This window comes from Xyrauchen texanus, chromosome 32, assembly GCF_025860055.1.
Source record: "Xyrauchen texanus isolate HMW12.3.18 chromosome 32, RBS_HiC_50CHRs, whole genome shotgun sequence".
NCBI lineage: Eukaryota > Metazoa > Chordata > Actinopteri > Cypriniformes > Catostomidae > Xyrauchen > Xyrauchen texanus.
Genome location: NC_068307.1, coordinates 5,619,694 through 5,633,314, shown reverse-complemented (window position 1 = coordinate 5,633,314; position 13,621 = coordinate 5,619,694). Strand labels below are relative to the sequence as shown.

Here is a 13,621-nt window from a genome sequence, read left to right as displayed (position 1 = left end):
TACTGCTGTACCAAGTCAATACTAAAATAAAGAAAAAATGGCAGTCTTCATGGCAGACTGACAGGCAGCCAAGATGTAAAAAAAGCACTAAAAAAGTAGCCCATACATAAGGTTGTATGTGTTGAAAAAAAGAGAAATCTTTTAAAAATCTATATTAAAACACACGTATTACATTCTTAGAAACAGTGGTCGACCAATATGTGTGTTTCAATGTCCGATGCATATATCTAGATAACATAATGGCTGATATAAATGCAAATAAAAAAAACACAATTTAACAACAGCAAATTAGATGTACACAACATTTCTAAACTGAAACAAACACTTATTTCATGCAATATTTAATCAGATTTGCATAAATTTGTCAACAAAAAGTGTTGACTATCCATTGACAATTCTATTGGTAGATATCTGCAACTAATACAAGAGAAAGTTACGTTTTTTTAGTTGGCCAAGCGAACACTTATTGGCCTATGCTGATAATCGCAAAATGGCCAAATATCGACCGTTTAATCACTATGAAGAAATGTAATCTGTGTCCAATTTGGTTTCTTAACGTTTTTGAAAATTATTGCATTTTCTACAAATATAGAAATAAATGTCCTGTGGTGTAACAATCATGACAATCATTTTCAAGGTCATTTTATTTATATTTTTAGTCAAGAATTTCAATAAGTATTCACATATATGTTCATCATATAAGAGGTGTCTTCAAGTAACTGTTTTGCATCAATTGCATTTAATGTATTTTCTTTTAATAATTTAATAGATATGGACAAAACAAATTTGTCACGTCATTGAACCATAGCTGAATATATGCCCCTCTGCTGTAGCTCTTATTTCTCATTAGCATGTAAAAATCTCTATAACCTGATTTTTTATTATTATTTTTTTACTTTATTGGCATCTTGTTATTAAAAAAAATATATATATATAGTGTTGCCATTTGTTACCTTGTTTACTTCCAAAAAAAAAAAAATAAGCAAAAAATGTAAGCAATATTTACATAATTGTGAAATACTTGGATGTTACATATACTTGTGTCAATTTAGTAATACTTATATTACTATTTAACTTTAAGTAAATAAGTGATTTTAATAGCTTAGATTTATTCCCCCCGGTTGTATCGAAATTTCACCATAATTTCAATATATATATATATATCTCTTTAAATTAGCTGGATCAAACAGATTACTCCAAAAAGGCATCAAACTCACTTTACAACCATGACTGCAAAAACCTCCCAGAACTGTAAGTGAACATTTAACACCAGATTTTCCAGACAGTACACAGAAGAATTATGTTTTTCTTACTTCCCATGATATATTCTTAAATGGATGTGCCAGTTTGCAGGAGGCTAGGGGGATTTCTGGCTGGACTAAAGGGATTGTTCATCCAAAAATGAAAATTCTGTCATTGTTTACTCACCCTCATGTTGTTACGAGCCCAGGTGTCTTGCTTTCTTCCGTTGGAACACTAAAAGTGATGTTAGGTAGTATGTTAATCTCAGTCACCATTCACTTTCATTGCATCACTTTCCAATACAGTGAAAGTAAATAGTGACTAAGGTTGTCATTCTGACAAACATCTCCTTTTGTGTTCCACAGAATTCAGTCATGGCTTAGAACAACATGAGAGTGAGAAACATTCTCATTTGGCCTGGGATGAATCATCCTGGCTGTGCCAACCTCCCAGCATGCAACAAAACCACCACATCGCACAGTCTGGACCAAATATGTCAAGCACACAAACTGACTTCATTCCCTGTCAAATCCAATACTTATTCCTCATCTTGTACAATTCTGGAACTTTAATAGACTAGCATGACATAATTACACAAAGAGCCAAGGCCAATACCGGGGTAAAACTAAAACTTGATGAATATCCATTTTAACAAATAGTTTTTTTTTCATTTAATCTGGCTCTGCCAGCCAGGCCCGCTGGGATTAAATTGAAGCCTTATCAGTCGAAAATGAATTGAAAGCTAAGTGGATCCCTTGGCGTTTCCGAAATGAGGTGGTGATTGCAGGTACTCACTGGTTTCTTTTCACGCTTCGCTAGTGGAGGTGGCAGTGGTGTAGGCACTATGATAGGTGGGGAAGGGGGGTACACTGTCTGGCCAGTGTAATATGGTGGCCCGGTAGCTGTTGTTGGAAAACAGGAGAAAGGAAGGAAAAAAGTGTGAGCTGCTTCACATGAGATCTAAACAGCCTCGGAGTGATTCACTTTCTGGAAACAGGGTCATTTCTCATAATCAGACACAGAAATTACCTGGAGCTAATATAAACCAGATGGGTTTGAGGCAAGCGCAATCACACTGAAGTGTGCACTACAGAGAGGTCTGTACTTGCCATAAGGAGTGGGGTATTCCCCAGGTCCGGGTCCTGGGTAGAAAGTTCCAGACCCTGGTGGCTGGATGGCATACTGCTGCTGGGGTCCCACGTAGGGTGCACTATGACGATACTGTGAGGAGAAGTAGAGAATTAGAGTAGCAAAAAAAAAAAAATTGGCCATGTGGATGTGGATGAGGTGTAAATGTTAAATTTTTCAAAACAGTTTTGATATCAGCAAATAAAGGTAAAGCTGTACAACTGAAATCAACTGTTGGCATGTGATTCAAATGAACCAGTTCATAAGAGTCATTCATTCAGGAATCGAGCTATACTGGTCACACTGTATGTTTCACGCTTTGGATTCAAATGAACCAGCTAAGAAGAGCCATTCGTCCGGGAATCGAGCTACACTGGGTGCTCTGTATGTTTTACGCTGTAGAATCAAATGAACGGACTAAAGAATCATTAATTCTGGAATCGGACTACACTGGTTGAGCTGTATGATTCGCACTGCAGATTAAAACAAACTGGCTCATTAGAGTAACTCCTTCGAATATTGGACAACACTGGTCGTGCTGTGTGTTTCACGCTGTAGATTTAAATGAACCAGCTCATTAAAGTTATTTGTTCGAAAACTGGACTACACTGATCACTGTGTTTCACTCTGTAGATTTAAATGAACCGGCTCAAGAGTCATTAGTTGAGGAATCGGACTACATTGGTTGCACTGTATGTTTCATGCTGTGGATTCAAATGAACCAGCTCATTGAAATAATTTGTTTGGGAATCGGACTACACTGGTCACGCTATACGATTTGCTTTGTAGATTCAAACAAACCGGCTCATAAGAGTGAAATCGAGCTAAATGCATGATGCTTCAGGAATCGAGCTAAATGCAGGATTAAGATCAGTTAACAGAACAAAAGTCATGGAAATAGTTCGGTTTTGCTATTTTTTTTTCTTTCTTTTTTAAAGGAACCAGTTCTGGGTTCCCAACTCTCATCATAAAAGTAGTCCATCTGGCTTGTACGTCATATTCCAAGTCTTCTGAAAGTATATGATAGGAAAATCACCTGAATTCAAAATGTATTTTTTTAATAGATTTTTTTTTTCTGTTCCACATTCACAATGTCAGGTGTGTTCACGCGAGAACGTTGTGTTCCATGTAAGAAAGTCATATGGGTTTGGAACAACATGTAAGTAAATGATAACAGATACATTTTTTAGGTGAACTATGGGATAGCATACTTGCAATGCGTGTTTGTGTACATTAAATGGTCTACTGATGGTGTACCTGGGAAATGTAGTATTGGGGTGTTTGGGGTGGGAAGGGCATGGTCATGGCCATCATAATGGGCTGGTTGGGGGGATAAACTGAAGCCGTGGGGTTCTGCGAGCCTGGCCGAATGGAAGGGCTGTTGGTAGGGAGGTTTGGCCGTGCTGTTTGCATCTGAGTCCGGTGGAGGAACTGTCGAGGTAGAGAAATGACAGAGAAAGAGACAGAAAATGAGAAACAGTGTTGACGTAAGACAGTTCACCTCAGGACATCCTCCTTAGTCTGTCATGCAGTTTATTGAAATCATGAGGCATCTGCCATTGCAGTTAATTAAAAATGTGATCTTTGGACACTAGAAAAGCATCGATCACATATGCCTATCTCATCAAACACACATAAACAAACAAACAAACAAACAAACAAACATAATTACAAAGAGACAGCAGCCTGGAGAGATGAGCAGTACTAAGTATTCTCATTCTCTTCTGTAGCAGGATGGTGGCACAACTCTGGCACAATGGTTTATTCATCGGGAGAATACTGCATGCCTGCTGGAGGAGTCGTCCCCTCCCCCATCCTTTCCTCCCCCGCTTTCCCTCTATTCCTCCCTCTCGCTTAGTCCACTGTCCACACAGCAAATATTACCTCAGCAAACCCAGCCACTGGGCGCCAACCAGGCAACACAGGGACGGGAGATGACCTCTCCCTCTGTGTCATTATATACACACTATGTATGCAGCCACACATGCAATTTCCCTCACAGGATTAATGAAGTATGCAACCATGTATGCATAACTGTTAGTCTGTGAAGAATCATTCTAGTTGTAAAGGATAGATCACACTAGCTTTATATTGTATTCAAATTTCTATTGTGTTTCAATTGAATTTTCAACTTCTTTTTTGAGCTTGTCCCCTATCCAGACTTTTAACTTCCCATCTATGATTTATGAAAACTCTTAAAAGCAGGGAAATTTCCTAGGCAAACAGGAATTGCCATTTCTCCCTGCCGTTTAACGCCCGGGACTCTGGGATACAAAAAATAAAGCGCTACTCTTCATATTAGTGGATGAAGAAATATGTCGAAAGCTTACAGTAAAAGCATTTGCAAGAAAATGATTTGAGCGCACCGGTTTGCAAGTGACAGCTGATCTAACACCAGAACTTGTGAGCTTACATTGTAATATACCATCAGAAATGTCTCCCCACATATGCAAAGTACTTTTTAATTAGGCACGTTAGTTATTTTTTGGCATTAAAACCACTGTTTATCACTCACACATCATGGCTGCCACTAAATCTCCACTTTCACGTTCTTCTTCTGTTTTTGGTGATTCACATTCTCTGTGCATATTGCCACCTGCAGGGCAGGGAGTAGAATTTATAGTAAAAAAAGTTATTAAATTTTGATCTTTTTCTCACCCACACCTATCATATCGCTTCTGAATATTTATCCCCTGGAGTTTATGCGGCCTTTATATGCTTTTTAGACCTTCATAGTCCTGGTCACCATTCACTTGCACTGTATGGACCTACAGAGCAGAGATATTTTCTTAAAATCTTCGCCTGTGTTCAGCAGAAGAAAAAGTCATCCACACATCTGGGATGCATGAGGGTGAGTAAATGAGGAGAGATTTTTCATTTTTCCTTTTAACACAACAGCAGAGCAGAGATAAAACTTACTGTCTGCTCTCAGTGTGTTAGTCCTGCAATGAACATGCTGTTAAGTTTCGGCATACACTTTTGGAGAGGACATAAATAGTTTACGTCGCCATAAAAAAAGCTATGAACAAACTGTTCGTTAATTGCACAGAATAAAAGACGATATGCACTGAACCAAACTGGGATTCACTGTGTACCTCTGTAAAATTATAAAATATATGTGGTTAAGTGACAGAACTTGCATGCTTTGGCAAAATTACTAGATTTTAAGTGGTGTAAAAAGATACACTGTTTGTGAAAGATGAGACCATTTAATAGGGTGGCAGCTCACTACAGTAGCTGAAAAGACGTTTCAACTCTTAAACAACTTTTCTAGAGGAATGGCTCTCAAATTAAATCACTGTGTTAGGAGGATAGTATGCTCTGTCTGCATAGGAACACAGGGAAACAACATGCATTCTGCAAAAACAGAGCAGAGTATGAATCAGAAAATACACCGTCGGTGGAATAACAAATGTTCATGGGGAAAAAAGAAAGAAAAAAAAAAATGTGGGGAAGTTACATCACAATCATCCCAAAAGTACATAAGAGGGAATGGATTTCACAACTAAACTGAATGAAATTAATAATAGGGATAATTCACCCAAAAATGAAAGTTCTGTGATCATTTATTCTCCCTGATGTTGTCCCAAACCTATATTAATTTCTTTCTTGGAAAAATGTTGAAGAACCTTCACTCTTTCTTCCATACAAAAAAAGCGAATGGTGACTGAAACCAAAGGTGACTTGTGTGTTCCACAAAAGAAAGTCATACGAGTTTGGGACAACTTGAAGGTGAGTAAATAATGACAGCATTTTCATTTATGATTAACTTACTGATCTGGCATCAGCTTTTTTATTTTATCTTTCCATTCATAGCTTTATCATTGAGGAAAATTATGAAACTGATCTCAGAGCAGTAAAAGTTGAAAATGTCTTCAACGAATGCTCCACAGCACACATGCATGCATAACGCTGCGATGCTCATTTGGTAGTTGCAGGTTCGATTCCTACCTGCGACAAGACCCAATCCTATTCCCACTGTTTACCCCAATAGAATCCTGTCATCTGTTTATGGTCTACATCAAATAGAGGTATTAAAAATAACAAAACTAAAACTTGATTTTGTGGTTCCAGTCTGCGTAAAACTTTTCGCAAAAATGCTAGGCCGTTGTGGGTTTTGAGTGTTTTTAGCATGTTGCAAGCTTGTTCTGGGAGATTGCTAGGACATTACTATTTGGTTTACGGTGCGCCCGTTCCATTTTGTGCTGCATGCGCCGGTGCTATTATTGCAAACAACTGAAATAAATGGTTTAGAATGTTCGTGTCAACAGGTCCAACGTAGACAGCCTCAATCCATTGCGTCGTGTCAATTGACGCATCAGGTTTAGACAGGGAGTGAGAGAAAGAAATCAGAGTCTGTACCCATTCTTCTAAATAAATAATCAAGCAGCCAGGAGACTGTGTACCATTGTAATGAACCTGCCAAACTGAAACTTTAGCGTGCAGCACCATGGGAATTTTCAACAATAAGGACTTCTTATCTTGTGGCTCCCTCTGGTGGACAAAACCACTCCAATATGGACGTGAGGCCGTATCTTCGCACCGCTTTAACGCATTGACATGAAACATAGTATTTCATCACAAGCATGACCTGAGGGTTCCAGCACAATTTTAACACAGCACCACCTAGTGGTCAGGAAATATGCTAATCTATTAGGTGGAATATATTAGACTTTTTCATTACATTGATGGCAGCTCTATACTGAAATTGGTCAACCCTGACTGGCCTAAAATCTGCAGAATGTGGCCAAACTGCACAGACTTGACTGAATGTTAAAGTTAGGTAATATAATCCAGCCTTAAGTGAAGGAAAACAACAGTAGTTGACACCCTTAAAAAAACATCTATAGCTTTACGAATAATAGTGAACGTTCCTTAAGAGTTTGTTCCAAATGATCCGGCTCTAAACAACAACATCAGCCCAGTCCTACACCTGTACAACTGTCAGAGGAAACAAGAAAGAAAAAACAAACGTGAAGACCACCAATGGAGAACAGAAATTGACAGCACACATTGTTTGTGTGTGTGTAATGGGTGATTTCCTTTCACTCTGACACATACAGGCCAAAAGGGGAAGGAGCACAGCCAGAGGCGAAGACCCTATGTGCTAAACTACTGTCACAATGCTCTAAGAGTGTGTGTAGAAATGCCAGGGATGGAAGAAAGTGGAGACTTCGTGTCTGTGTAAGGGACAGAGATAAGAATGAGTGTGTATCTGAATGTCAGACAGCGAGAGACTGGGAGAAAAAGGGCATGAGAGATTGTTCAGGCGTTTTGCAGTCCAAACAGTGGATAAATTATAAAAAAAAAATAAAAAAATAAAAAAATAAATAAAAAAAGGTTTACTTTGTAATTAGCTTAGTAAATGTTCTGGGGAACAAATAATGGGCTTTGGGTCATGTGATTTAAGGGCTTTATAAGGTGTTTTATAGGTAAAATAAACTGTTTTTGAGTAAATTAGCTGCTATATGCCCATACTGAAGTTTATATGTGCTGTGAAAATGATGAATTTCTGAAAAACATTTGATCAATGTTAGTTTTACATACCTAAAGAGTACAAGCATACAAATCATGTATGGATACTTGCATTTTAAATTAGGGCAGGGTAAAAATATTGTCTTTCCGAATAATCGCGATCTTCATTTAAACGATCCTGATATCAATTCCTACAATCCCAAGATTGATACTTTCATTTTACATAAAGTTTACTTCAGTTTTGGTAGTGTTGACTGTTTTGTCTGTTAAATAAAAATCAATGTAACTGCAGAGTTTGGACCCTGTTGTTAATTTCTAAAATGTATATTGGGGCGGCTGTGGCTCAGATGGTAGAGCGGGTAGGCTGCCAATCGCAGGGTTGGTGGTCGATTCCTGGCCCAAACAACTTCACATGCCGAAATGTCCTTGGGCAAGACACTGAACCCCAAGTTGCTTCCAATGGCAGGCTAGCGCCTTGCATGGCAGCTCTGCCGCCATTGGTGTATGAATTGGTGGAATATATACAATGTATGAATTATAAATTTGATATGATATTATATTCATCTATTACTAATATATTATTATTAATATATCAATAATTTTGTAATGTCAAAGTATGAAGGTTCCGTGTATCCACCTTTTTCTTGAACGCGAAAATGTTCCATTTATATTAAAATGCTTTCATTTAAAGCGACTTCTGAAGAACAACAAAAGAAACATTCAGTCATATGGAGGAAGTAATAAGAGAAAAGCTGTGATACAAAGTTGTAAATTGCTCAGAGAAGCACAAGAGAGGAAGGTGAGAGACAGCGGTAAAATAATAGATTTAGAATTTTTGTTATTTTTAAGAAGAAGAAAGAAGACAGTGATTGGATTATTAGGATTGGGTCAAGTACTCATGAAATAAATGTGTGTTTAGCTGTTTCTTGAAGGTGCCTAGAGAATCAGCTGTTCGGGTGAAGTTTGACAGGTCGTTCCACCAGCAAGGAATAGTTGAAGTGAAAGTCCACTAAAGGGATTTTGTGCCTCTGAGCCCACGAGAAGCAGCTCATTTGCTGAATGTAAGCTTCTGGATGGACACAGACTTGAAATAGTGAGTGTAGATAGGGGGGTGTGAAGCCAAAGGATGTTCATCTATGCCTTGAACTTGATGCGAGCAACCACTGGAAATCAGTGCAGTTTGATGAAGAGGTGTACCGTGCGCACTCTTGGGCTCGTTGAAGACCAATCGTGCTGCCATGTTCTGGATAAATTGCAGAGGTTTGACTGCATATCTAGACTGGACTACTGCAGTGATCTTCTGACAGAACGTCCTGCATGCAGAGCATGGAAAAGTAGTAGTGTAGCATGCTCCGATAAAAATGGCCGATCTTGCTAATGTTATGCAGGGTAAACCTGCATGATCGGGCTGTTCTTGCAATGTTGTCCATGAAGTTAAACTGATCATCAAACACAACCACAAGCCCTGGATGGTGTAAAAGTTCCATGATTCACAACGGAAGCCAAATAAAGAAAAGCCTCAATCGCCATCATTTACAGCAGGGGTGCTCCCACTTTTATGGAATGAGATATACTTTTTCATCATGTTATGTCAGCAAGATATACCATACACAATATAGGCTATTGTGGCAGGACGGAGGGCAGGGCCGGGTCGTGATCATACACACCCGGCCCCTTATCAGGCCCCTTTTTTACATTTTTCCCAAACCTATATATTGTGTGCTGGATACACAACCAGCAAGTTCTGTAATCTTGACCTGATACCTCTTGACCTGACTCAGCAAATCTCTGCCTTTGACAGTGACCCCACCTCAATCCCCAGTTGACCTCGTTTGGCCCAAGGCCACTGGCCCAGAGTAAGCCCAGAGGAGGTATGACGAAGCCTCGGAAGTGACAGTGGGAACGCAACTGGCCCTGGCATGCACAAGCAAGCCCTCATTTGGTCCGATAGTAGAAACGTGGCTATTAACTACTTTGAGTTGTAATGACAGCCGACAACTGCATAAGTTGAGCCTGAACAAATTTTTACTCCAACTAACACTTAAAATGTTGTTCTCCATCTGGATCGCTTCTTTCTGTAGTTTTTACATAGCTCCTTATGGTGACCTGAACCAGAAAACCAGCTACAATCAGAATCGCCAAAGGTGCAAAAAACTGTGGATAATATACAGCATTTGCTGAGAGAGAATTTCTTTGATATGTAGGTAAAATGAACATACAATATATTTTTTAATATTCCCAAATGATTTAGAACCGAACCGTATCGAAATCGAATCAAGAGCTTGTGAATCGAATCAAATCGGGAAATCTGTATCGATGCCCAGCCCTATTTTAAAGAGGTGCAACTCTCTCCAGGACCCAGCACTACGATGAGGAACAGGGCCCAGTTGCAAGAAACCACTTAAGTTAAGAAAACCATTATATACTTTTCTGTTGATCTTTATGTTCATCCTCTCTGTCCTTTCGACCAACACTCAACAACAGCTAACTATTCCAGCCTGGGAACTGTATGTATGTCTAATGCACCCCCTCTCCACTCTCTCCTATTTCTGTTTGTTTTCTAATGGCCTGTGGGTATCAGTTTTAGCCGGTCTGCAGTTCCAGCGAGCTGGGACTTGTCGCAGCCACAGGGGAAAAATTATACCTTAACTCAGCTCTTTTAACATCATCGCAGGTGTGACCGCCGCTCATTACATAGTCAAGAGCTGCTCTATAGGGGGAACTTTTCACAGATCTGTACATAGTCTTAAGATTTTAATATTATTTTACTCCTCTGTATAAAAAGAAATGTAAGATCATCCAAAAGGTCTTCTTTATGGAAATGCTGGATTATGTAAAAAAAATTACTTACTGGCCAATCATAATTACATTCATCCTAAACATTAATCTTGTGCAGCACTATCCACAGTTTTCCCAAGCAACCACTGGGCATTGCATGATAATGATTGCTGCTTGACTGTTTTCTTGTTCCGGTCTCCATAAAAAGTAAAAACTAGTGAAACAAACCATCCAGATGGAGAACAACAACCATTTTAAGTAATATTGAAATGAATATTTCAACCTTTTAAATTGAATATTTTGTACAAATACAATACAAGCACAAATGATAGCATTTGTGGCATAATGTTGAGAACCACAAAAATGTAATTTGACTCGTCCTTCCTTTTCTTTAAAAAAAGCAAAACTCTTTGTTACAGTGAGGTATTTACAATGGAAGTGAATGGGGCCAATCCATAAACACTCGCTGTTTTAAAAGTATGGCCACAAGACGTAAACAATGTGTGTTAACATGATTTTAGTGTGATAAAATCATTTACTAACCTTTTCTGTGAAAAGTTATAGCCAATTTTGCAACTTCGTTGCTAATAAACCCTAAAATGAACAAAAAATGGCTGTTTATAAGCTTCATATTTCTGCCTTTAAACCCTTCAAATATTGGCCCCATTCACTTCCATTGTAAAAGCCTCACTGTAATCTCAACGTTTGATGCTTTTTTTTGTTTGAGGGGGGAACTTTTCTTGGTTTCAAATGTCCAAAATCCAACCAATGTATATATATTATTGCCATGTTATCAGCTATATACAGCCAATACATTTCTGAAATATCAGCCTAACACTAGTCACTTTAATGCTTGCAGCTAGTGGCAGGTGTCTGGAGTATGGTGGTGGTCTACAGGGCAAATCAACCCTCTGAAGACCATAGACATTTATAATCTGACAGCACTGAATCAATTGGATGGTACAGATGTTGGGCATGTTGCCACAGAAAGCCACTAGATTTTTTTTTTAAGGTCACCTGCATGTTGTCGCATGGAATTGTGGATACATGCAGACTACATAAACCAATCATTAGCAACAAATTTGTTTTCCTTTTAATGAAAAGCCAAAGCAAGGTGGATTGAACATCAACGCATTTACAGAAACATGAACACCATTGCAACTTACATTTAACGCTTCAAATGCTTCTGAATGCATTCGGTTAACAACTGGCACAGGTCAACACTGACAACTGCGTTTCTGCTCAGTAAAGTGAAAGTGAGGTATTACAATATTAACAAAAAAGGTGCACTAACAGCTTTCACAAGCATTAGTAATAAGCATCGGTCTTAATCATTGCACATCTGCTAATCAGATGAGATGAACAGTTTAAATAATTATTTAGACACTCCTTCAGATATGAAAAGAACCGGATGAATCAGAGGAGTCACTTCTCATGTCTGCCTCTCAAGGAAAGCCGAGCCAATATATGAATATGCAGGGTAATAACCATGTTCTTAAACCTTCCAGCAAGTGATGGGGAAAGTTGCATGTCTAGAAAGCTAATATTGCATTATTGACTAACAAAAGCACAAATGTATTTTTGACAAAACAAGCAGCTTATATGAGGTACATTATGTAATTATTAAACCCCTGCACATCACCACACTTTATCAAAATCCAAAAGCTCTATTAGAAGTGTCTGATAGGATAGAGAGACATTAGGTTTTGTGTGATTTACCTGATGGTGGGTCGGCCGAGGCCCGGTCACAAACTGGAGGGGGGAGCGAGTGGATGTCATCAGGAGCAAGAAAGGAGAAAAAGGAGGTAGAGAGATAGTGATTTACCTTCAATGACTTTGTATTTCCATTATAAATGAAACAAGAGAAGTGTAGCAAGGTTGTGTGACATCAGCAGAGCAGGTGGTGATTTTGGCTGGTCTTGGATTAATAATAGAAGCTGGTTGGGGTGTGTTGCTTTAGCAGTCATGGTATGACATGGTAGTGTGGTATTTCAGGTGTCTTATTCACTAACCACCCTCAATCTAGTTTATCAGAGCTGACATAATGATGCATCTTAAGTATTTAAACAAACTGTCATTCTTTTCCACAAAACATGCTTCCTTTCTATGTAAATAAGGCTCATTATAGACAGCCTGGTGCAATAACAATTGCACCATTACCGCCTGAGGAAAGCAGTCAGTAAACTGCATTTTATATAAAAGACATTTTTGTGTACATTTACTATCGATCATGGTGGTAGAAATGAATCAAATGAAGATCAAGTGATGTTGAACAGTGTTATAATACGGCATATATACAGATGCGCGGTGTAGTAAAGTGCACTTTCACCACGTTAAACAGATAATTCAGGCATTTGATCACAGCGGTGGAGTAATGCCGAACAGTCCCGACAGTGTGTCAGATGGTGGTGGTCTGCACAAAAATGGAAAGGAATATTCTGGGTTCAATACAAGTTAAGATCAATCGACAGCATTTGTGTCATAATGTTGATTACCACAAAAAATGATTTTGACTTGTCCTTATCTTAAAAAAAAAAAAAAAAAAAAAGAAAGAAATCAGTGAGGCACTTACAATGGAAGTGAATGGGGCCAATCCATAAACATTAAAATAAACACTGTTTCAAATCTATAGCAACAAGATGTAAACAACATGAGATTTAAGTGTGATAAAAATGCTTATTAACCTTTTGTGTAAAGTTACATCCAATTTTACAACATTGTTGCCATGACGTAACACTTTACACCCTAAAACAACTGTAAAAATGTCAATTTAAACACTTTAAAGCTCAAATAATACACAAGCTTAAACAAAATTATTAATTATGAAAGCATACAATACAATTTGGTGAGAAACAAACTGAAATCAAATGTACGATTTAGTGAAAATGTTCACTGACCATTGATCTCTTGTGTGCACTCATGATAGGGCACAAGAGCAACAGTTCACGGACTGCCCTCGCGGCATTGGGGCATTCAAGCAAAAACTTGTTTTGTTTAT

The 13,621-nt window shown here is 38.4% G+C and overlaps 1 protein-coding gene across 3 annotated transcripts in view; it reads right to left on the bottom strand.

Moving 5' to 3' along the window:
- eif4g3a (eukaryotic translation initiation factor 4 gamma, 3a) overlaps window positions 1-13,621 on the bottom strand; it is a 75,344-nt gene that overhangs the window by 36,806 nt on the left and 24,917 nt on the right. For all 3 annotated transcript variants that reach the window (XM_052101548.1, XM_052101546.1, XM_052101549.1), the window contains exons 5-8: window positions 12,343-12,375; window positions 3,628-3,801; window positions 2,352-2,463; window positions 2,038-2,144 (exon numbers count right to left, since the gene is read on the bottom strand). In XM_052101548.1, coding sequence (XP_051957508.1) covers window positions 2,038-2,144; window positions 2,352-2,463; window positions 3,628-3,801; window positions 12,343-12,375 — 426 coding nt within the window. The remainder of the gene's footprint in view (window positions 1-2,037; window positions 2,145-2,351; window positions 2,464-3,627; window positions 3,802-12,342; window positions 12,376-13,621) is intronic.